At 40.4% G+C, this 25,227-nt stretch overlaps 2 protein-coding genes across 14 annotated transcripts in view; one reads left to right on the forward strand and one right to left on the reverse strand.

Moving 5' to 3' along the window:
• Positions 1–493: 493 nt before the first annotated feature.
• Positions 494–25,227, forward strand: part of CMSS1 (cms1 ribosomal small subunit homolog) — a 407,069-nt gene continuing 382,335 nt past the window's right edge. For 2 of the 8 annotated variants that reach the window (XM_008267052.4, XM_070071983.1), the window contains exon 1: positions 508–694. In XM_008267052.4, the coding sequence (XP_008265274.2) occupies positions 631–694 (64 nt within the window). In that variant the 5' untranslated portion in view covers positions 508–630. Of the gene's footprint in view, positions 695–25,227 lie in introns of all 8 variants that reach the window. The other 6 variants (XM_017347158.3, XM_051859373.2, XM_070071980.1 and 3 more) reach the window with 4 other exon arrangements.
• The window catches only part of FILIP1L (filamin A interacting protein 1 like), a 299,778-nt gene continuing 288,154 nt past the window's right edge, over positions 13,604–25,227 (reverse strand). For all 6 annotated transcript variants that reach the window (XM_070071972.1, XM_070071975.1, XM_051859370.2 and 3 more), the window contains one exon: positions 13,604–16,761. In XM_070071972.1, coding sequence (XP_069928073.1) covers positions 16,570–16,761 — 192 coding nt within the window. In that variant the 3' untranslated portion in view covers positions 13,604–16,569. The remainder of the gene's footprint in view (positions 16,762–25,227) is intronic.

The following is a 25,227-nucleotide window of genomic DNA, read 5'->3' on the forward strand; positions in this document are numbered from 1 at the left end:
GAGACGAAACTGCCAGGCAATGGGAGAGGAGATTCTCAAGTTTCCGGGACACTCAAGTCCATTCACGGTCTTCCGGACCAAGCACATTTTCTTTACTCTCAGCAGATAAAAAGGGCGCTAGCCACAATTACACCCAAGTCCCGACATTCACGGCCACCAACTTTTGTGTACCCAGACCCAAACGCCCAACTACTGACACATAGGCGAAAACACACCCACGTGCTCACGTCTTCTCCCGCGGCGCCGGTTGTTTGAAACTGAACAGACGAAAATTATTTCAGTGTCGTGTCTCACACTTTCGACACAATCTTTTTTGGCGATAACAAAATCTCAAAGAAAGAAAATCATGAAACAAGTTATTTTAGAAATGATAATATTTTGGAGCCTATGTGTCTTCTTCTCTTTACGCTTTAGGGAGTTTGTTTACTATTTCCAGATTGAGCCAGCCCACTGGCGCCTGTGTGGAAACTGCGTCGAGTCTGGGCGCGGGCGCCTGAGAGGCGGGGCGTATCTGTGACGTCATCGCTGCGGGGCGGAGGCGCCGGTGTGAGGAGGCTTAGCGAGCAGCGTGGTTGCCAGCCGCCGGCCGCTTGATCTTGGTAGTCTGCTCGCGTCGGATCCCGGAGAGAGATGGCAGATGATCTTGGAGACGAGTGGTGGGAGAACCAGCCGGCGGAAGCGGGCCGCAGTCCAGGTACCGAGTCTGTTCGCGCTCCTGCGGAGCCTCCTCCCGGGAGCCCTCCCAGGCACCTCAGCCCCTGGCCCGCTTCTGGTTGTCACCGTGTTCCGCCCCGCAGTGGGACGCACAGCTGTGGAGCGCGTGAGCGTCGCGCGCGAAGGGAACGTTTTTAACTCGTGAAACAGACAAGTGTGGCATTAACTCAGCTTTTCCTGCCTGCTTGCCAGGCAGGAAGCACCCTTTTCCAAGCTCTCTTTTCCTCTTGTTTCTTGAGAAGAATAAAACAGTCTTCATGAAGAGAGAGAGTTTTCCGTTGGGGTTAAGGATAAGCACTGAACTAGGGTGGCTGCTTCATTTCGAATCGCGACCCAGTACTCATACTGTGTTGTCTCCTTGCCTCACCTGTGACGTAAGGGTGATAATGCCTACTTCATAAAGTTGGTGTGAAGATTAGCTGACTCTAGAGCAAGTGATGCAATTGAGCACAGTGCTTTGTGCGTAAGATATGCGCAGTAAACATAAGCTGTTACTTTCCCTGTTGTCGTCCTTATCATGTTATTTGGAATATTCGTGCTAGAAAGGGGGCTTACATTGAGCCCATTCCTTTGAACTCACTTTTACAGATGAAAAACATTAACTTGAAGATGTTAAGCAATTGGGCAAGGTCCCTACCTAATTTGCATCAGAAACAAGCTTAGAATTAACACAATTTGAACAATTTTTACTTTGCTGTACTGTGTGTACTCATTACTAATGTTGAGAATTTGATCTCTAAGTAGAGTAGCATTAAGGTATCTCCTCACCCCAGGCCGCCCTTGAAGTATTCAAGTCTCATAAGTCGTAACGTTCAATTATGACCTTTTAAAATCATCACTCTTAAGGGTCTGCCTTTCTTTACCAGATTCTGTGATTTTTTGAGGACAGGGCCTAAGTGGGATTCGTGTTTGTATTGTCCACAGGGCCATGCTCATGACAGACACTTGATTCATACATTCTACAGACAACATTGAAATAATGGTTGTGAAATACCTATTAAAAATAAGTAACTCCTGGGGCTGGCGATTCGTGTATCTTTTGGCATAGCAGTTAAGACACCTGTGTCTCACATTCAAGTTCCTTGGTTTGGTTTCCAGCTCCAGCTCCTGATTCCAGCTTCCTGCCAATGCAGTCTCTGGGAGACAGCAGTTGATAACTCAAGTATTTGGGTCCCTGACACCCATGTGGGAGACCTGGACTGAGTTTCTGGCTCCCGACTTCAGCCCAGGCCCAGTCCCTGTTGTTGCTGGAATTTGGGGAGTGAACCAGTGGGTGGGAGGTTTCTCTTTCTGCTGCTTCTCTCTCTACCTCTCAAGTAAAAAAAAAAAAAAAAAAAAAAAAAAAAAAAAAAAAAAAACCAAAAAAACCATAGCCAGCTTCAGTTGTTGCACTGTTTTCAGAAGGGATCTTCCGCATATTAAGCAAGTGTCATTTTTTGAAAGTAGCCAGTCTAATACTTTCATGATAAACTTCCTCACTCACTTTGCAGCCTTGTTTCTCTAAAAAGTATCTTTATGCCTGAAGGCACGAATATCTTTCTTTGCAGCCCTGTGGTGTTCCATATTTACTTCACCCACCAACTGAGGTGTTGAAAGCTAAAAGCTGTATTTTATGATGTGACTCAAGGATAGAGGCTATTTAAGAAATAGTTGAAGCCCTTTTGAATGGGGAAGATAGTCCATTTCTTGACTCTGGTCCTGCATGTGCCCCTTATTGCTATGTGACTCAAGTTAGTCATCCTTTGGAAGAACAGAGGTCAGCATGTGCTGAATATCTGTTATGTGCCAGATGTTTTCAAAATATGAATTCATTTAATTTTTGTAACACCCCAAATAGGTAAGGATTGATTTTGTTTTAATAGATGAAGAAACAGAGAAGTAATGTTATTAGGAACACACATTAAGGAAGAGGCCTGGGAAGAGTTAAGTGTGAGTGATTGTCAAAGTCACAGTTTTCCCTTCATTTTTTGTGGTTTTCTGGGCCTCAGTATTGTGATATATAAAATGAAGAGTCTTTAGAGATCACCATTTTTAGGATTTTACTAACCAAGTTCTAAACATTAACTGTAGTAGAACTTTAAGACACTACAACCTCTTTCATCTAAGTTGCCAGGATTCCCAGCAAGAAAAGATGGAGTCCCTAGTATCACCCTACTTTTCAAATTTTTTTCTGGGCTTACGGCTAAACTTTGAAAATTGAAGACATTAAATTTACCAATAACTTGCTTTCTAACTGATTTCAAGTAAGCATATAAGTTTCTTTGAAAGTTGCTTGATTATTAGTAACTTGACTATCTTAATTTGGAGAAATTACAGCTGAACCAATTCAAGCATGCTGATTTCTTCCTGTGTAAATGGAGAAATATTAAAATATAGCTTAAAATACATCTGAGGGGGCTGGCACCGTGGCTCACTTGGTTAATCCTCCATCTGCGGCGCCGGCATCCCGTATGGGCGCCGGGTTCTAGTCCCAGTTGCTCCTCTTCCAGTCCAGCTCTCTGCTGTGGTCCAGGAGGGCAGTGGAGGATGGCCCAAGTGCTTGGGTCCTGCACCCGCATGGGAGACCAGGAAAAGCACCTGGCTCCTGGCTTCGGATCGGTGCAGCGCCGGCTGTGGCGGCCATTTGGGGAGTGAACCAATGGAAAGACCTTTCTCTCTCTCACTGTCTATAACTCTACCTGCCAAATAAATAAATAAAATATATCTGAATTATATATATCTTAAAATATATCTGAATTATGTTGTACTTCGATGGTCAAAGGAGAAATAGAGCTTTAAGTTAGAGAAAGGAAAAATAGTTGTAACAATGCTTTTATTACTGTTGTAGATTATGCTACTTGCGTATAAAAGTAAACATCTTACCCTATCACTTGTTTTCAGATCATATTCCTAGTGGCCAGGTGATGGAGGATGTTAGTCATTTAGTCAACAAGTATTTGTTGATTTACATGATTTATAACAACAGTCTAATATATGTAGCTATCTACTTCTTGTCTAAGGAACTATGCAATATTTTGACAGTTCTTCTGCCTTCTTCCATGTAGCATGTAGCTTAGAGATGTAATGGCTCTTTAAAACCTGCCATTTTTGTATTCGATACTGCATTAGACTGGAGCCCAACATGACACCTGGCACCTAGTTGGTGTTTGGTAGACATTAGTGGAGTGAGTGAATGCATACATGCATTCTAGCTGCTACGGAATTTATGGTGATCAGACTTATATGTATAGGAATATGCTTGTATAAGGCCATGCTATTAAAATTTTGCTGGGACTATCCTGGTTCACTTGCGATGTCTGGTGACGTCATTGGCGACAACTGGAGTCTTGCCCAGGAATCAGGTAACTGAGAGTTGCCAATTCCAAGGAATGTGTATTCCAGTCTGCCTCAGGTACCAGAGCCTAAGAATTGTCTAAAGGCTAATATTTCATTTAGCTTATATCCTTATTCCCTGCCCTGCTTCAGGAATAATTTGAAGTGACTTATAGTAAGCAATACATGCAGTAGGATTATGATTGACAAGTATTAATGCTAAAGGGAGCAGGTACAGTGTTGGAGATTTTAATGTAATTGACCAGTCTAGTTACTTTCTCAGTATGGAGCTGAAAAGAGAATGTCAATCACAGCATGGATTTTTGTAATTTAAGGAACAGAGCCAAGAGATTCCGAAATTGGAGGTAATCACTTAGTTATTCCCTCACTTGAGAGAAGACTGCTTTCTCTTTGTATTCTATTGGTATGCCTATTATATTTTTAAGTCAAAGGGCTTGGATTAGGCATAGTAGTTAGGGTGCTTGTATCCCAAATCAGAGGGCCTGTGTTGATACCCATCTCAGGCTCCTGATTCCAGCTTCCTCATCTGTGCAGACCTAGGTAGGCAGAGGTGAAGGATCAGCCACTACATGAGAGATTTGGGTTCAGTTTCTGGCTCCTGGCTTAGGCCTGGGCTAGTCTTAGCTTTTGGGAATATTTGGATTGTGAATCAGCAGATGGGAGCTCACTCTTTCTGTCTTCTCCTGCCCTCCAACATCCAATTTCTCTCATTTCTGCCTCTTAATAATTCTTTAAAAAATTAAATTACTAAATATGTCCAGGGATTTTGGAATAACTGGCATACAAAGAGTGAGATCTTCCATCTGATGGTTCATTCCAAATGGCTGCAACCACTGGAGCTTAGCTGATCCGAAGCCAGGAGCTTCTTCCAGGTCTCCCACGTAGATGCAGGGGCCCAAGCATTTGGGCCATCCTTCACTGCTTTCCCAGGCCATAGCAGAGAGCTGAATCAGAAGAAGAGCAGCCAGGACTTGAACCAGCGGCCATATGTGATGCTGGCACTGCAGGCAGCGACTTTACCCACTACGCCACAGTGTCGGCCCCACAGATAGCTTAGTTTTAAAAGAGGATGTTTTTAGCAAACTGCAACTCTTAGCCCGCATGTCTTTTGAGAGAAATTTTTCACAGGCTTTCCTAGCTCATTCTGATTCTTTGACGCCATCTGTTACCAAGCATCTGACTAGAAAATTGAAGTGTTAAGACTGCAGGTGGGGCCGGTGCTGTGGCATGGCAGATGACGCTGCTGCCTGCAGTGCCGGCATCCCATACGGACTCTGGTTTGAGTCCTGGCTACTCCACTTCCAATCCAGCTCTCTGCTGTGACCTGGGAGAGTGGTGGAAGATGGCCCAAGTGCTTGGCCCTTCATGCATGTGGGAGACCCGGAAGAGGCTCCTGGCTCCTGGCTTTGCATTGGCACACAGCTCCGGCTGTTGCAGCCAATTGGGGACTAAACCAGCAGATGGAAGACCTCTCTGTCTCTCTCTCTGTCTCTCTCTGCCTCTCCTTCTCGCTCTGTGTAATTCTTTCAAATAAAAATAAATATTTTTAAAAAAAGACTGCTGGTAATAACAGCAGTTTGCATTTGTTGAGTGCTTACTATTTGCCAGATACTACTTTGATTGCTTTGCATGTAGTAGTTACTTTAAGCTTCACAAATAGTTACTGTTAGCTCATTTTATACATGAGGAAATTGAGGCACTAAGAGGTTATGTTGCTCAGTAAGTTGATGTGATGTGGTTCACTAGCAGGCAAACTAAAACCAGAGTCTACTTTCTCATAATAGTTATTATAATTTTCTTTTTTAAAAAAGATTTATTTACTGGGGCCGGCGCTGTGGTGCAGCGAGTTAAAGCCCTGGTCTGAAGCACCGGCATCCCATATGGGTACCGGTTCTAGTCCCAGCTGCTCCTCTTCTGATCCAGCTCTCTGCTATGGCCTGGGAAAGCAGTACAAGATGGCCCAAGTCCTTGGGTCCCTGCATCCAAGTGAGAGACCCAGAAGAAGCTCCTGGCTTCGGATCGGCACAGCTCCAGCCATTGTGGCCATCTGGGGAGTGAATAGTGGATGGAAGACCTCTCTTTCTGCCTCTGCCTCTCTCTGTAAGTGTGTCTTTCAAATAAATAAAATAAATCTTAAAAAAAATTTATTTTATTTGAAAGGCAGAATTACAAGAGAAAGAGGGAGAAACAGAGTTCTTCTGTCCGTTGGTTCACTCCCTGAATGGCCACCACTCCTGGGACTGAGTCAGGCCAAAGCCAGGGGCCAGGAGCTTCATCTGGTTCTCCCAAGTGAGTAGCAGAGGCCCAAATACTTGGGCCTTCTTCCCTCTGCCTTCCCAGCATGTTAGAAGGAAGCTAGATCAAAAATGGAGCAGCTGAGACTTGAACTGGTGCTCATATGGGATATCAGCATTGCAGGGAGCAGCATCACTCACCATGCCTATAATTACTATCATTTTCTTTTTTCTTTTCTTTTCTTTTTTTTTTGACAGGCAGAGTGGACAGTGAGAGAGAGACAGAGAGAAAGGTCTTCCTTTGCCGTTGGTTCACCCTCCAATCTTATCTCTAAAAGAAAAATCTTTTATTGACTTGAAGAGACTTGTGGTTTATAAATGCTTTGTTTACATACATCATTATAATCCACATGTATCTATGAAATCTTACTCTTCCAAAGTTTATTCTTCTAAAAGAACAATACATGCTCAGAGCTACAAACAGCCTTGCTAATGGGCTTTGAGAACCTTCTGTTTGCAGTAATTCAGACCTGATTCTGGAGCTCAGGTCTCACATTTCTAGTACCTTCTTGAAATCATTTCTTAGTTATTTAATAAGAATGTCACGTGTAAACAAGTCTTAACTATCGAATTATGTGCCAAACTTGCCTTTCCTCCAGACTTACCTATCTTAGTAAATTAAATGATCAGCTACCCAATTTCACAGTGTTAATAGTACAGTATCTGTTTATTTTCTTTCCCTCTTACATCTCATCTATCAAGTCCTAGAAAATAGATCCCACATCTTTCTTTCATTTTTCTCTTATGTCCTCTCTATTGGAGTGCACACAATCCTTATTTGCTTTAACTAGTGCAGTGAGTTCCTAATAGGGCTCCCAGTTTCTATCTTTGTCCTTCAGTTAGCAACTAAATTGATGCTTTTACTTTTTACTCATTTCTTTTTAAAAATATTTATTTGAAAGGCAGATAGAGAGGGAGAAGCAGAGGCAGACAGAGATCATCTACTGGCTGGTTCGCTTACCAAATGCCTGCAACAGTCAGGGAAGGGCCAAGCCAAAGCCAAAGCCCAGAACTCAATCCAGTTCTTTCATGTAGGTGGCATGGACCCAAGTACTTGAACCTGCTGCCTCCCAGAGTGCATATTAGTGGGCAGCTGGAACTGGAAGCGGAGCAGTGATTTGAACTCAGTCACTCCAGTGTGGAATATGGGTGTTCCAAGAGGTATTTTAAAACCTCTCCATGGACGGATGCTTGGTTAAATTTTTTTTAAATGTGTGATTAATAAGGTGTGGCTATTTCCCCAAAATCTTTTAATGGGAGCATATAGTATTGGTTGGCATCTTTTGTATTAATATAAGTCACTTAGGTGATAATGCAAATATGTGTACTCAGGTACATGTTAGCAGAATTTTACCTAAGCAAAATGCTGGTAATCATTTTAACCTATTCTTAAAGTGAAAATATAAAATAAGCAGTTCTTTGTATATATATTTTATATGTGAATTGGTTAGCTTTTTGGCATGTCTAGTCTATTTGAATAAAAGTCAATGTTTATTTGAATAATGTCAGTAGAGATAGAACATGTGCTTTTAAAATAAACATTATTTGAAAATTTGTATAGAGAAAATAAACCTACTTTGACTAAAAAAAATTAGGTCCAAGTGATCAAATACATGAGTGTTAATTTCTACCTGCTCATAAATTTTTAGGTATTTTATGTTCAGTTATAAAAAAGTTGCAATTTTATTTCATCACATAAATAAAGTATCATATTGCATTTAAAAAAAGCCTCTCCACCAAATACCCACTCCAGTCCTTTTATATTTTTTAAGACTTATTTGAAAGGCAGAAGGGAGAGAGGTAGAGACAGATAATTTCCATTCACTGATTCACTCCCCAAATGCCCTCAACAGTCAGGGTTGGTCCAAGGTAAAGCCGGGAACCAGAAACTCCATCCAGGTCTCCCACATGAGTGGCAGAGACCCAAGATCTTGGGTCATCATCTGCTGCTTCTCAGGCATAGTATCAGGAAGGTGGATTGGAATTAGTGGAAGAACTCAATTCCAGGCACTCTGATAGGAGATACTGCCATCCCAAGAGGCCAGTTCCACACTGCATCACAATGACCACCACCCCCTAATCCTTTTAAAAGAGAAGTGAGATGATATTCCTGCTTAAACCCTCCAATGTCTCATCCCCAGGCTGCAGAATAAAACTGATTAGTTACCATGGCAGTTATCTGCCAGGTCTTGTTTTTCTTAACTCTCCTCTATTTTACACTGTTTCTGCCACACTAACCTTCATTCTGTACCTCAGCAGTCCCAAGTTCATTCTGTCTGAGCAGTTCCTAACACCTGTTCTATTCCCTTCTATGCTGGCCTTCTGATTTTCAAACTAGCTCTTGACATTAGGAACTAGTTCAAATATCACCTATCTGGAGAAACTCTTCCTGGTCAGCCAGTCTAGGGTAGCTGTACAACTGCTTTATTATGTTATTGTTTTATTGTAATTCTCAGCAGGGCATTAAGTGTGTTCTTCTCCTTGTTAAATTACTACCCTCTTCCAGCACTGGAATGTAAGCTTCATGTGAGCAGGGATTTTGTTTATCTTGTACTTAGAGCCTAGAATAGTATTTGGGTACATAGAAAGTAATTATTAAATATTTCTTGTTAAACCGATTAATTATTAATATTTCACAGCCCCTCTTGGAGACCTGAACCTAGCAGTTCTATGTCTAGGGAATCTTAATCTGCTGAAAAAGTTGTCAAAATCCTGTCTAGGCATATGAAAGACTTGATAGATACTGCTTTTCTTATATAAAATTTCATTAGCAGGGCTGGCATTTTGGCACAGTGGGGTAAACCATTACTTGGAATGCCAGCATCCCATATCAATGCTAATATACCATATTGGGGTGCCTGTTTGAGTCTTGGCTGCCTGACTCAAGATGGCCCAAGTACCTGGACCCCTGCCACCCATGTGAGAGATCAGGATGGAGTTTCTGGCTACTGGCTTCAGCCTAGCCCAACCCTGTTTTGAGGTCATTTGGGCAGTGAACCAGTGGGTGGAAGATTGATCTCTCACTCTCTCTCTCTCTCTCTCTCCCTCTCCCTCTCCCTCTCCCTCTCCCTCTCTCCCTCCCTCTCTCCCCTCCCCCCCATGCTCTGCCTTTCAAATCAATAAATATTTTTAAAAAATTATAATAGCAGTCCTGTTGTACAGCAGTGTCTTAGTAACATTTTTATTCTAATTATAATTATATTTGGATTTACCACTATAAGTTATGCTTTGAAAAGGGACAACAGACTCTGACTTTGTAAATGAGCGCATAATTCCTAACAGCTTTTGTCATCTAGAATTAATGTGATTATTCTTCTGGTTTAGGTTGCCTCAGTAAGCATTATAATTTTGTGGTTGGTAATATCTTACGGTATCTCATTCAAATCACATTACTTTGTCTATGCTTTTTTTTTTTTTTTTTGATAGGCAGAGTTAGATATATATAGAGAGAGACAGAGAGAAAGGTCTTCCTTCCATTGGTTCACCCCCCAAATGACCACTAAGGCTGGCACTGTGCCAAAGCGAAGCCAGGAGCCAGGTGCTTCCTCCTGGTCTCCCATGTGGGTGCAGGGCCCAAGCACTTGGGCCATCCTCCACTGCCTTCCTGGGCCACAGCAGAGAGCTGGACTGGAAGAGGAGCAACCGGGACAGAACCAGCACCCCAACCGGGACTAGAACCCGGGGTACTGGCGCCGCAAGCGGAGGATTAGCCAAGTGAGCCGTGGCGCCAGCCTATGCTTTTTTTTTTTTTTTTTTTTAAGATTCATTTTTATTTATTTGAAAGAGTTACTGAGAGGCAGAGGCAAAGAGAGAGGTTTTCCATGCACTGGTTCACTCTCTGAATGGCTAAGATGGCTGGAGCTGAGCTGATATGATCTGAAGCCAGGAGCTTCTTCCAAGTGTTCCATGTGGGTGCAAGGGCCCAAGGATTTGAGTCATATTCCACTGCTTTCCCAGGCACATTAGCAGGGAGCTGGATTGGAAGTGGAGCAGCTGGGACTTGAACCCTTGACCATATGAGGTGCTGACACTGCAGGCTGCAGCTTTACCCACTATGCCATAACATCAGCTCTTGACGCTGTTTTCTTTCTGCAAATGATGAAGTAGGGGACCATTTTGAATCTTTCATTTAAACCAGAATATCCAAGTTTGTTTTATTTTTGACTTTTATTTTTTATACCCAAGTTAGTTCTTTATAGTATTAATTTTGAGGGCAAACAGCCATGACTTGTTGGTGTTATAAGGCATTACCTATGCATATAAAATTCAGAGTTGGGATATTTACAGTAAATGTTGATAACACAAGACAGGATCAACTTTAGGACTTGTCATCTTTGTAATCATTTATTAACCTTTTTTGCCTAACCCAGTTTTAGACACTAATGGAATTAGAGGGAAAAAACATGGTTTACATTATATAATTTATACATTTATGAGGTTTGGTAAAAATGCTAACAGTATTAAGACATGTTCCTGGGGCCGGTGCCGCGGCTCACTAGGCTAATCCTTTGCCTTGCGGCACCGGCACACCGGGTTCTAGTCCCTGTTGGGGCGCTGGATTCTGTCCCAGTTGCTCCTCTTCCAGGCCAGCTCTCTGCTGTGGCCCGGGAGTGCAGTGGAGGATGGCCCAAGTGCTTGGGCCCTGCACCCCATGGGAGACCAGGATAAGTACCTGGCTCCTGCCATTGGATCAGCGCGGTGCGCCAGCCGCAGCGCGCTGGCCGCGGCGGCCATTGGAGGGTGAACCAACGGCAAAGGAAGACCTTTCTCTCTATCTCTCTCTCTCACTGTCCACTCTGCCTGTCAAAAAAAAAAAAAAAAAAAAAAAAAAAAAGACATGTTCCTGGAAAAATGGGTAAGATGGATTTAGAAAATTAATGGGGGGCTTGCGCCGCGGCTCACTCGGCTAATCCTCTGCCTGTGGCACTGGCACTCCGGGTTCTAGCTCTAGTCCCTGTTGGGGCACCCGGTTCTAATCTCGGTTGCTCTTCTTCCAGTCCAGCTCTCTGCTGTGGCCCCGGAAGGCAGTGGAGGATGGCCCAAGTGCTTGGGCCCCTGCACCCACATGGGAGACCAGGAAAAGCACCTGGCTCCTGGCTTTGGATTGGCGCAGTGCTAGCCTTAGTGGCCATTTTGGGGGTGAACCAACAGAAGGAAGACCTTTTTCTCTGTCTCTCTCTCTAACTCTGCCTGTCAAAAAAAAAAAAAAAAAAGGAAGGAAGGAAGGAAATTAATGGGAAGAAAAGAGAAAGCAGGATAAATTATTAGTCATTGTTCTGTACCTGAAGACTGTAAACAGATTCAAATAATCTCCATGGGCTAGTTTACTTTACAGTAAAACTAAGTTTCTTAAAACTTTTTTACAGTAAAATTTATAGTAAAACTTTAATTTTCATAATTCTTCTAAATTATTAAATGAGTGGTTCTTGACAGCCACTATGAAAATTTAAAGGTGCAAGTTCACATATATGGTGGTTTCTGCTAAATTTTGCTAAATGCCCATCAGTTTCTTGCAAAACATGTGGAAGGCCTATAAATATTTCTGCTTTCCCCCACTCAAATCAGAAATAATATACTACATTATTTTGTGGTATAAATTCTATAATCTATTCTTAATCTTATATTCTTTACTTCAACACGTTAGATGTATACATTGAATTATAAAAAAAACTTTGCAAACAACTTGAAATATAGTTTATTTTAATCAACTTTCACAGAACTCTTAATTGCATTCTTAAATTGCTAGTATTTCTTTTTAAAAATTATTTAAGTTCTTAAACTCTCCTGAGTTGCTTGTAGGTCTAGTTCATACTAGATCAGGGGTCTGCAAACATATTTAGAAGTCTGTACAGTAAATATTTTAGGCTTTGCAGATCCAATAGTAACTACCCAACTAGTAACTACTCAGCTACTAACTATTCAACTCTGTTACTGCAGTATAAATGCAGTCATAGATAATAAATGTGTAAGCAAACGAGTATGGCTGTGTACCAGTAGAACGTTATGGACAATGAAGTTTGAATTTTACATGATTTTCATGACTTGAAACTGAGCCCGAACACTGTGCCTTGAATGCAGATGCCATACCACCAGGACCCAGTTTCCTAGCTCCCTCCCATGGCTTACCTCATTAAACTGAGGGAGTGGGACACATAGCCCTATAATTTTCTAATCACTTGACTCATGAGGTCATTTGCTTCTCCATTAGATAACCTGTTGGTGCTCAGTATTGTATCAAGAGTGTCATTTAAAGAAATACCAGGTTTAGGTCAGCAAGTAAGTACCACCTACAAAGAGCTCTCAGACTTACTAAAGCACACTTGGCCATCATACCAACCAGAACAAAACAACCTGGTCAGGCAGGGTCTAATCTTACCACCTGTGGACTTCATGGACCACCATGACAAAACAGAGAAAGAATGTATTGCCATCCATCCATCTAGTGACAAGCCTTTGTACCTAACACCAAAGGCTTGCAACTCTGCAGTTTCACAAGACCAGCTCCCCCTTCATTGTAGCCTCTTTAAAAATCTCATTCAGGAGGGCTATAGTTCTTGAGACTTGGAGCTCTGCTACCCCCTCATCTGTCTAAAAATTAAATTTCTCTTTACCTCAAACCTCGTCTTCCTTATTTTGATTTTGCACCAAGAACAGGGACCCTACTTTCAATAGAAGTCTTTTGATGTTTTTCAACATCTAAAAATTTAATAAGTATTCTTAGTTTGCAAGCCATGTGAAACAGACAGTGGACAGAATTTGGTCTATGGGCCAGAATTTGCAGACTTTGCCCCAGACCAAGACTTAGACTATGAGTTGTGTGTCATGTGTCTCCAGAAGAGGGTGAATTTGAAACATACCCCAGAGAGACTTGATTTGCATTAGTTTTTTTTTATTACTCAGTCCCTAATTATTAGTTATATATTATTACAGTCACTTTCCTGTTAAAGTCAGATAACTGATTAAAAAATTATAGGGGAACTAGTTCAGAAATCATTGAAGCTAAGTAAATGAAGGACTGGGAAAATTCTAGAGTTACTAGAATAGTTCTTTTGTTTGCATTGTTTTTCAGAGACTGTATATCTGCAGAAACAGCCTTACACTCTGGCAGGATTCTTTATACTTCAGTTCTATGTATGTTACATATGTGTAAATCAAATACCATTTTGTTGAACTCCAAATAGTATTCCCTGTACTTAGTTGTATTTGTGTTTTTACTTTATTATACATTGCTTAAAATAAGCACATTTTTTCATTGGTAGTCCTTTTGATTAAACAGAACTTTATTTTAAAGGCTTTTGTCTTAATGAAATTAGTTAGAACTGTATTACCAATGGGTTTCTGCAGCTTGCCAAAGAAATGTCAATGTTTTCTTTAGCTGTTTTAAATACTTTGTACAATATCTTGTCCTTCTTTTCTTCCTTGCTCTTGAACTTGTGCCAGCTTGATTCATAATGTACTTCCTCTTGAAATGAGAGAAAAAACAATTTAGAAATTCCCTACACAGAACCTATTTTGTGGTCCTCTTCAAGGGAAAACCTGCTCAGGGTATTTTGTTTTTGTAGGACTATTGTTCATGCATGTTGCTTTTTTCCATTTTGTGCCACCTTTTTTCCATCTAATCTGTTCCGTTTTCACTCTAGGAATTTAGCATAATTCCCGATGTTTAACGTCACTAGCACATAACTCTTTCCTAACCTTGTCCTATAGCATTGCCGTCTCTTAGCATACTTTCTCCCTTATGCCTTGACTGAATGGCCCTTATCTCCCTCATTCTTTCATCCTCTGTTCATTGAAGGTTTAGCAAATGAGTGCTTCATGTCAGGTACAGTGCTAAGCACCCCACACATCCATGTATTTTTTTTTGGTGTAAGTTCTTTATCATCTTTTTTAAGTGGATTCCCTCTCACTATTCTCTGTCTGCTTTCCTTTATAAACTTAGACTTTTGCCTTTTATACTTTTAGTTCACTTGGTCTCTCCACCCTCTCCTTTTGCCACTGCTGGAACTGCTGCACCTTCTCCCTCTCAGTGCTGCATGGCTCAGTGCTGCCAGGCTTCCAGCTCCTTCTCCTCATTAAAACCGATGGGCCCTGGGGTGTTTATATAGAGGCCACAGTGCATTGATGCAGGTTTTGTTAGATAAGTATTGGGAATGGCATTCCCATTCCTCCTCCTGCTGGCACATCCCAGGACAGCCAGCTGAAGTAATCTTTATCCACAAGGATTTCTTCCTGGTTTATGCCTCCAGTTTTTGCTAAAAGGTCACAGAAAACCTTGGATTGTACTCTTCATTTGTTTTTTCCCACTGACTGAAGCTTTATGAAATATAACTGTCTTCTGTGTCGAAAATGTCTTATTTGTCTTAAAATGTCATTGTGTTATAAGTCCATACTGAATTATAGGCACACTTTTTCTTGATTCAGTGAGAGAGTTTTCAGTGTGAAACAGCTTACTGCCAGAGGACTGTGTGAAGTCTTACAGATTGCTGTTTGAACTCAACATTCTGTAGTTGAGCATCTTCCTATCAGAAATAGAAAGGACTTGAGGAATTACTCCATTTTCCTGAGACACTGAGATTTAGACTGATGAATGCTGGGTTCAGTGTCCCATGGGTGAAAATGTAGGATTGGAATTTGAGTCTTCTAATACCAAACATTTGTTGTAATGACAGATTTTTCTATAATGCTGATTCATTTATAGAATGGGCCGGTGCCATGGCTCACTTGGTTAATCCTCCGCCTGTGGTGCTGGCATCCCATTTGGGTGCCAGGTTCTAGTCCCAGTTGCTCCTCTTCCAGTCCAGCGCTCTGCTGTGGCCCAGGAAGGCAGTGGAGGATGGCCCAGGTGGTTGGGCCCCTGCACCCGCAATGGGAGACCATGAAGAAGCACCTGGCTCCTGGCTTTGGATCGGTGCAGTGCCGGCCGTAGCAGCCATTTGGTGGGTGAACCAACAGAAGGAAGACCTTTCTCTCTCTCTCTCTCACTGTCTAACTCTATGTGTCAAAAAAAAAAAAAAAACAAAAAAAAAAACCACATTTATGGGGCGCCAGTGCTGTGGCGTAGCAGGTAAAGCCGCTGCCTTCAGTGCTGGCATCCCATATGGACACCAGTTTGAGTCCCGACTGCTCCACTTCCAAACCAGCTCTCTGCTATGACCTGGGAAAGCAGTAGAAGATGACCTAAGTCCTTGGGCCCCTCAACTGCATGGGAGACCTGGAAGAAGCTCCTGGCTCCAGGCTCCAGATGGGCTCAGCTCCAGCTGTTGCGGCCAATTGGGGAGTGAACCAGTGGATGGAAGACCTCTCTCTGTCTCTGTCTCTCCTCTCTCTGTAACTCTGACCTTCAAATAAATAAGTAAATCTTTAAAACAAAAAAAACCCACATTTATAACAGTGCTTTATAGCTTCCTAAAAAAGTCAGTATTATTGATCTTTGATCTCAAATACTTGATTGCTATAGAAATCACAATATCAGTCTAAAATGGTTTGTCTTACAAGCTTGGCTATATAATTCCATGGCCTGGTATTACAGGAATGGAGACCTTTTAGAAAAATGGGACAGAAGACCAAGGGCCAGCAAAAAAGCACATAATGATACACCAGAGATTGTTGGGTGGACCCCACAAGGGATATATTCAGCTATTACTCATTTTTGTTGTTTTTTTTTTTTCCTTCTTGTAACTAAAAGTTAACCACTTTTCTTTCTTCTTGGTCTTACAGACATCATAGTTGTGGGCCTTGAAATATGTTTTCTAATTGTGCTGCCATATTGATGGAAATCTGTCTCTTGAAGCAGATTAAGAATTCTTGCTAGCATATTTCCTTAGCAAAATGTGGTTATTCTATAAAGTTCTGTGGACTAAAAGACAGCTTTTGTGTTCACCAGGAAAGTCTTGAATTCAATCCTATTCCAGGCTGATGATAGATAGTCCAGCTTTGGGTTGGATTACAAGTAGGAAGAGGAATTAGGTGAATTTGCAGTATGAGTCTAGACCTCCAATTGTATGTTTATGCAAATATTCTTAGAGAGGTAAAATAGTTCTAGAAATGTTGTTCTGCTCTGTCAGGATGATCTTCACCAGGGCCACCTATCCATGAATGACCCTTGTGTCAGTTTGCTGCTTCACCATTTCTCGAAGACATGGTCCTTCCTCTTAGGCCTTCTTCAGCGGTAATTCTCTTTCCAGATACCTCTGTAGATGAATGTGTCCAGGTAGTACATTGGTGTGACTTACCTCCTCCCTCCCATGTGGAGGAAAGTGTTGGAGGTAACAGTCCTTACGATATGTAGCTTCCCACAACCATTTTGGTGATACGGCTTGTCCATAAGTCCCTGGGGGCCTTTACTGGAAATCTTATTGACACCTGTAGATTTTGGTTTAGGGATCCGTGTTGGGATTCTCTGCTTGCACACCTCTTTGATCTTTAAGTATTAAAAAAAAAAAAAAAAAGATAGTTAATGGTACAGTTGGTAGGGGAATTAGACATTCAGAACATAGAGTCAGGCTCCAGGATTTGGTTTTGAAAACACTATGTTCTGGGAACACATCAGATTAAAGATTATGAAGTTAATAAATGCAGAAAAGCAATTCTGCCAACATATCTTGAATATATGCCTGAAAGAAGGCCTTTACTAATGGTAAGTACAATGATAGATTATTTTTCTTTGGTGGTGGTATAGTGGGAGATAGCAGTGTCCCAAATTAATCTCAACCAAGAGCCAAGAGATTGTCAGAAAAAGGTTAATTTCAACTGGCTGGTCTTGGGGAATTTCATGAGGAAAGTGTGTTTGATTTTTCCTTTAAAGCCTTTTAGGATTTTTGACGGCAAGGATGAGGGAAGGCATTCCAGGGTAAGAGAATGCTTTTGGTAACAGGATGAGTGAATATTTTGGCAATAGCCCTGAGGTAGGAAAGTTTCAAACTGAGTTGAGAAGTGGAGTAACTTCAAGTTAGGTTGCATTTGAGAGGAAGGATGGGAATGTAAACTGTAGCCAGATAGGGGAAATTGCACCTCTAGGAAAGTGGGTTCAGAAGATACATTGTGGAGGTGAAATTGTATTGGTGTTGTATTATATTAATTTACTGACTAACTTACGCAGAATGAAAGAGCAGTGACAGGTCAAATGGTCTGGATTGTGAAAGTGGGTTAATGTAGTACGAACGAGTGAAGGATTGATTGAGTTCAGATTTGCTCAGAAATATATTCTTTATTTTCATGTTTATGAAAAAATGCTTTTAGATGAGAATGCTTACTGGTAAAGCGATGGGGAAAGGTGTTAGTTAACTGTAGATGTCCCCTTACAACCCAGAGTCAATTATTATTTTTCTCTTTGATTGCCTCATTCTTTCCATACTATATATTCATAAATAACAATTACTTTTAAAGAAATCTTAAAATACATTAGTTTTCATCATAGATTTCTTATACTGTTGTTATGAGAGTATATCTTATGTTGCTTTTTGTTCTATGGGAATTTATCTCTGCCTTTTCGTTGTATTGACAAAGTACAGCAAAGTCCCTTTATCTCCGTATATATCCATTCACATGTATATGAGTTGTGCATATATAGGGTTTTAATTTTATTGTAATATCTCAAAAATACAACCTGATGTTATGAGCTTCAACATTTATTTAACTTGAATATGTAATTTTAACTCTTAACCATTGAGTATTTGGTTAAAATGTGTTAGCTGTATCTCTATTCATGAATGTTAAAATGAGATAGAATAGACTAGAATGAGAACATCAAAATGCATTGCTTGTACTAAAATATATGAATATTGTTGCAATTTATGTATGTGTATATGTGCATGTACATACTGGCTTAAGTTTCAACATGCTTTTTTTTTTTTTAATGGGGGCATGGATCATAGTAAAGAGTTTGAAATCCACTTAGCTAAAAGGAAAGAAAGTACTTGATGGGAAGCAAGAGGTTAGGCATTACCTGTTGGGATTGCTAACAAAACATAAGGGAAAGTCTTGGACATATTCTTTGATAAGACACTACGAATATATATAATCTTCTTAGTGAAGATTTAATGAAAGATGCAATAGCGATTAGGATTTAATAGTCGCATTCACTTATTTGTACAATCCCCAAACATTTTAATAATCTGAATCTATACAGAGCTAAAACTTTGTGCCCCATGGGGCGGGCACTGTGGCATAGTGGGAAAAGCTGCCACCTGCCGTGCAGGCATCCCATATGGGTGCTGGTTCTAGTACTGGCTGCTTCTCCTCCTATCCAGCTCTCTGCTTTGGCCTGGAGACCCAAAAGAAGCTACTGGCTCCTGGCTTCAGGGATCTGCCAAGCTCCGGCTGTTACAGCCATCAGGGCAGTGAACCAGTGAATAGAGGACTTTTCTCACTTTTCTCTGCCTCTGCCTCCCTGTAACTCTGCCTTTCAAATAAATAAATACATCTTAAAAAAAAAAAAGATTTGTGTCCTTCAATTATGGATACACTAAATGGGGAATATGTTTTGTTTTGGAACATTTAGTCAATATTCTCTGTGCCTGGATACTACAAGGGTGTTTTGGTTTTAGTTGTCTTATTTTTGGTACTCAGTCTTACACATAGCAAATGAGATGTTGATACTCTGATGTTATCTAATGGTATTCCTATAGTTCAATTTGATTTCATGGTATACTTATCTTCAGTGCTGAAGTGCTGCTTTAACATTTTTATCTCTCAAATAGCCAAAGCTTTTATGTTTTGTTTTTGTTTTTGTTTTTGTTTTAGAAAAATAGAACTCCACACACCAGTAAGGGTTTCATGAGATGAGCAGCTTCAACCATGATTATAGAAGTGATTAAGTTCTGTAGAACTCACACTCTCTGACTTAGGCATTTTGTTGTTCAAATCTTTTCTAGGAAATAATCAGAGAGGCAGACAATGATGTTTATTTTAGGAATATAATGAAAATGGACACAGTTTAAAACTGCTAGTGAATTACAGTATCATCACAGTGAAATAGATTATCTTTAAACAATAATGCTTTGAAGATGTAGGAAAATATTTATTTAGAAGTATCAAAAAGCAAGATAAAAAACTGTATACATGTTTTAAATACCTATGCCTGAAGAGAAAATGCTAGAAGAAAACGTACTCATGCTGTTAGCATTTAACTCTGGCAAGTGGGGTTATAGATCCTTTTTATTTTTCTTACATTATCTGCATTCTCTACACTTTCTATAATAAGTATTACAAGTATAAAAAGCAGTACTAACGTATTAAGAGATTAGAAAAGGAGTGATATATCTCAGAGATTAGGACATTTCTGTGAACATCAGCCATGTTATTTGTAGTTGAAATAAGTGATGGACTGATCAAGTGTGCTGATAATATGACCATAGAATTAGTAATAGCCTGTCCAAGATAGGTTTCCGTGATAAACTTTGTCAAGATTTACATTGGTTAGCCAATTTAGTGTAAAAAAATCTTTGTTGGAATCTTAAATTGTAGATTTACTTTCTTAATTGTATATTCCTGGGCCTCTCCCTTAGATATTGTAATTCATTTGTCTGTGGATATGCCCTGAGATCCACATTTTTAACATATACTCAAGGTAATTTATTCTAATGTAGGTGGTTAGCCCCACACTTTGAGGAACTAATTGCGTAGCTGAACCTTTTTTAGACATGAGCTTTAAGATTTCTTTTATGTGGGACTCTGGCCCAGTAGATAGTCCAGCACTGTGATAGGCCAGGGCATTAGGGGCCAGTGGTGACCTTGAAGAATGCTCATCAGAATCATCTGTGGGGCTTTTAAAATCTGGGCAAAGGCCCAGATGCTGAACTTGGATTTAAGATTGTCTAGGAGTGGAATTATGGGCATATGAATTTTTAGTGAGCACCACAGTTTATTAAATCTGTTCAGCAAACCAATTCACAAAGAATACAGTATAGGTGAGCTTATTTCTTTTAAGCAACAGTGATATGTGTTGGAAAAGAAAATGTGACTTGGGATGGTGGACATTTATAGGAGCTGACTGCCCAATAGTTAGTGAGTTTCTGTTTTTGTACTGTTCATGCTGTAAGCTTTGTGCTTTTCTTGGTAATTCTGATTTAGCTACATAGCTTTAACCTCTAGATGGCAGCAAAGGCTGGTTACTTTATTAGGACAACTCTAAATGTTATTTCCAAAAAATAAAAAAGATGCTGTTTTTTTTTATCGTATGAATTTTATACTTGGACATTTTTCAATAAATGAGGTATGCAGCTTTAAAATGTGTCATGTCTTGGATCATTTTTATAGAGCATCATGTCAAAGAGCTCCAAGTAAGTTTGTTTTATCCAAATTTGGAGTATATATTGCAGGAGGAATCCATGCATATGGCTCTTTTAAGACCACACAGCAAATGCTCTACTCCAAGTAGGAATCTCTGGGTTTCATCAGAAAGCAGATGTTTTGAAGGAGATTAAATAAATTGGAAAGCTCATTCATAAAAGAAAAAGACTTTTTTAAAAAAATGCTCAATTCAACTTAACAAGGAAGTTGAGATTTGGAATGGATTACAAGTATGAGGGATGCTGAGGCAGAGGCAATGGTTCTATCAAGGGAGCAGTAGGAGGAAAAGAAATCTATCTGTGGAATGTATTCATTAAATTCTAAGTGTTGGCTTATTTTGTCCCTAAGTTCTAAAAAGAAACCTAGCAATCTGCAAGATTCCCTGGTTGCTGTGAGTCACTGGATGACAGGGAGCCTTAGTGGCCAAAAGAAGTTTAGATGACATGTTTTCTTTTTTTCATTCATTCATTCATTCATTCTTTTTTTTTTTTTTTAGAAAACTTTTATTTAATAAATATAAATTTCGGAAGTACAACTTTTGGATTATAGTGGTTTTTTCTCCCCATAACCACCCTCCCACCCGCAAACCATCCCATCTCCTACTCCCTCTCCCATCCCATTCTTCATTAAGATTCATTTTTCATTATCTTTATATATAGAAGATCAGCTTAGTATATGCTAAGTAAAGATTTCAACAGATTGCACCCAAGGTGACGTGTTTTCAGTTGTAGTCAAAGTCGCAGTTCTCTCAACCAGTTTCTACATGACCCTTGTGTTCTTTCACATTATCATGGAAGGCTGAAGTTTGGAAATATACCAGAGCAAAACCAGCATTTATGAAAAAGCTATCAAATCCTAATTTGACAGCTGGAGTCAGGATGTTTCCTTTCTCAAAATGAATTTTGTGAGTACTTTGAACTTTCTGAAGCTGTGTTGTCAACATACTGTGTCCCTTCAGGAATGATCCTGACCCCTGGGACTGCAGGGCCCCTCATCACACCTTGACCTCTAAGGATTGAAAGGTTCAAGACTCCCAAGGACCTGGGTTATTTTGATTTGTGGTAATTGAGGACAAGTCGGGGAAAGACTAGATTCAGGGCTTCTGGACTTCCAAAGGGTCCCAGCTGTGGAATGCTTGGTCAAGGCCATGTTATCAGAATGACAGTGTTTTTGTATTTTTGTTTTTATCTCAGTGTTCAGTGGGAAAGTACATAAGTAATGATGATGGATATGGTGGTGAAAAGGAGGAAATGCTAAACTGGAGAAAAATTGCTTCAAAAAATTACTGCTTTATCTTCTTTTGTCTTTTATATTTTTTGGCAAATCACAGCTAATTTGTGTTGGGGAGGGGGAATGGAAATAACAGATAATGAATATGGCAAATAGCCCAAAGTTTCTTATGCTGCTTTGGCTTTTTTCCCTTGATTTTCTCAGGATTTCTTCATTATGTAATAAAACCTTATCACTAAAAGCTTTAGTTTTACACTGCAAGGGATACTATAATTTGATTAGCTACCTTTAGTTTTAAATAGTGTTTCACTGCTATGTTTTATATCACAGAGTTGTCCAGTTTCTGAGGTGAAAGTTCTATAACGTATTGTGGTTTGTGGTCACACCTAGTCACCTCTCCATCTGCCTTTCTGTGGTAACTACATAATGGACAGTGGGGGCAAGCCAAGAATAAACACTGAATTATAGTTTTTAGAATCCTTCCTAACTCCGTGGTTTTCATTTGTGCCAGACATAGAGCATCACATGTAGAAATACTTTGTTAACTTAAAATATATGAACCTGATTGTTGTCTAACTTGTTTATCTTCTTTCTTTCATTCGTCTGTGAGGGTTTTCTTTCATCTCAGCTTTTTTTTTTTTCTTTTCTTTCCTGTACTGATACCCTTTCTCCCCCGCTCTCCCTTCTTTTTCTTTCATTTGGACCCATTCAATTTTTTCACTTCTTCTCAGTCTTACATCTTAGAACAACTGTACATTTCTTCCCAGTACTTGAACAATGTGCAGTGATTTTACCATTATTGCAGCAGGAATTGGACTGCTAGGGGAAAGGAAATCCTGCCCCTCTCCTTCAGTGACCTGGCTGACCCCTTAGCCATTGTGTCTGGACTGAGCAGACAGATTACATAAACCTTGTACTCTGTGGAAGAATTTGCCACTTTCTGGCACAGGGGAATTGCAGTAAGGGCAGGATGGCCCCCCTTTCCCACCAAGTGAATTTCCTTCCTCATTGGCAATCTGAGAAAAACCTGGAATAGGGCCGTAGTTGATAGGTTTGTCTCTGAAAAAGTATTAATAATTGTCCATTGTTCTTCATAGTCTTCTCATTACCCTTCTTAGGAGCCAAAAGCAGCAGCCTCAAAAGCACTTACATTTTCCAAGGTTGCTGTAATAAATTTGTATTATTATAACCAGAAAAAAAAGTTTTATGTAGAATAAATGGGCTGCTTACACATGTTACTATAAGAGATGTTGTACATTGCAGTGTGATCCCTACCACTGACTCCCTGCTTATTGCCCTGAAGGAATGGTTTACCTCTTAGGCTAAAGACTCTTTGAAGTTCTGCAGTTTTTAATTAGCTCCTCTTTCTAAAATTTTCTGTGGTTTAAAAAGTGACTGATACAGGTGTATTCAGGCAGGAACAACAGAACAGATAAGAAATAACTTTCATTTATTTTTTTAAAAAGAAGAAATAAACCTAGCTGATTTGTTAATACCGAAGGATATTACTGTATTCTTGAAGAATTTGTGTTGTTTAAAAAGTAACTGTGGGGCCCGTGCTGTGGCATAGTAAGTTAAGTCTCTGCCTGTGGTGCCAGTTTGTGTCCAGGCTGCTCTTTGAATCCATAGCGGCCTGGGAAGGCAGCAGCAGATCGCCCAAATACTTGGGCCGCTGCACCCATGTAGGAGACCTGGAGGAAGCTCCTGGCTCCTGTCATTGGGTCAGCCCAGCTCTGGCCGTTGCAGCCATTTGGGGAGTAAACCAACGGATGGAAGATCTCTCTCTCTCTCTCTCTCTCTCTCTCTCCCTCTGTCTGTAACTCTGCCTCTCAAATAAATAAATAATTTTTTAAAAATAACTGTATTGAAGAAGGTTGTTATGTTTTATGGTAGTTCATTTTTTTTTTTTTTTCTTACTTGAGAGATGGAGAGACCAAGAGCTCCCATCTACTGGTTCACTCTGCAAATGGCTGCAACAGCTGGATCTTGGGCTGGAGCTGGGAGGTACTTACTCAATTCAGTTCTTTCAAACACTTGAGCCATCACTGCTGCCTCCTAGAGTGTGTGCATTAACAGGAAGGTAGAGTTGGGAGCCAGAGCTGAGACTCAAACCCAAGTATTCCAGTATGAGACACAGGAATCTTAACTGTCAGGCCAAACACCTGCTAGAAATGGGTTTTGTGTTTCTTTAATTATTAAGAGGAGAGACATGGGACCAAATTGGAGACATTTTTTTGTAATGACAGTTTTTATGTGGGATGTTCCTGGGTTTGCAGTTATTGTAGTCCTGAATTGGAAGTAGAATTTAGAGAAAGATTGACAAAGGTGAGGCCTAACACTTCTCCTGTGAGCTGGGAAAAAACACAACAATTATTTAAAAGAAAAATGATCTTGGGAACATCAGTCTTTCCTTACTAGTAATAGTGATACTTGAGAAATAGAAATCTTAAATTAGGATCCTCCATCTAGCAATTTTTTTTAGGTTTCTGCAATGGCAGAAGTAACACCAAATATGGGTCTAAATGTGTGGTACTTTCTGAAAGGTGACTAGACCTGGATCTCTTGGTTGTCTTTTCTGGAAGGTCTTTGATCATTATCAGGACTAACAAGGTAGCCACCTCCTTACTTACTAAGCTTTGATGTGAATGATTGTGATGCTACTTTCCTAGATCATTTTCATTCACTTCTGATATTTTTCTCTTCAGTCTCCCCTGAGGCTGGTCAGGTACTTGTGCCCCTTGCTTATAGAATCCTGCCTGAAGATGGAGTTGGGCACTGACCACAGCCACTGTATTTTCTGAGTACAGTCTGTTGATTATAAGAACATGAGCTTTGTGGTCTTGCATCTAACATCTCCTTTCCTCAGCACCATCACCTTGTCAGTATTCTCCAATCCTGCCCATTTTTGTAGGAATTGGCCCCCAACATCCCTTTTCTCTTGTTATTCTAACTATGGCTTCAGGGTGGCAGGAGCAGTTGGAAGAGAGGCAGATCACCATTGGCTGTGGTGATCCTGGATGATTTCAGAATAGGTAAGCCATAAGCCAGATCTTTGCCTCTGGGTCTTATTTCATTTGATGAAACAGGAATTCTACCCATGTAGAGCAGTAGGGAAGACGAAAGAAAAGACCTGGATATGTTCAGGGGCATTTGAGTGTTCCAACTAAAGAGGCTGATTTGTGAGATGAAGCATAAGTAGACATTAGGCAACTGCTTATCACCATCGGTAGTGGAAAGAATCAAATGCAATTTTTAATGTTTCTCCTTGCATGGAGGTAGCTTCTTAGTTGCCGTGAAAGGAAAATGAGACAATGAAGCTAGACTTGCATTCACTATTCATTTTTGTCACATACTAATGGCCCTGAAG

Source organism: Oryctolagus cuniculus, chromosome 4 (genome assembly GCF_964237555.1).
Source record: "Oryctolagus cuniculus chromosome 4, mOryCun1.1, whole genome shotgun sequence".
NCBI classification, from domain to species: domain Eukaryota; kingdom Metazoa; phylum Chordata; class Mammalia; order Lagomorpha; family Leporidae; genus Oryctolagus; species Oryctolagus cuniculus.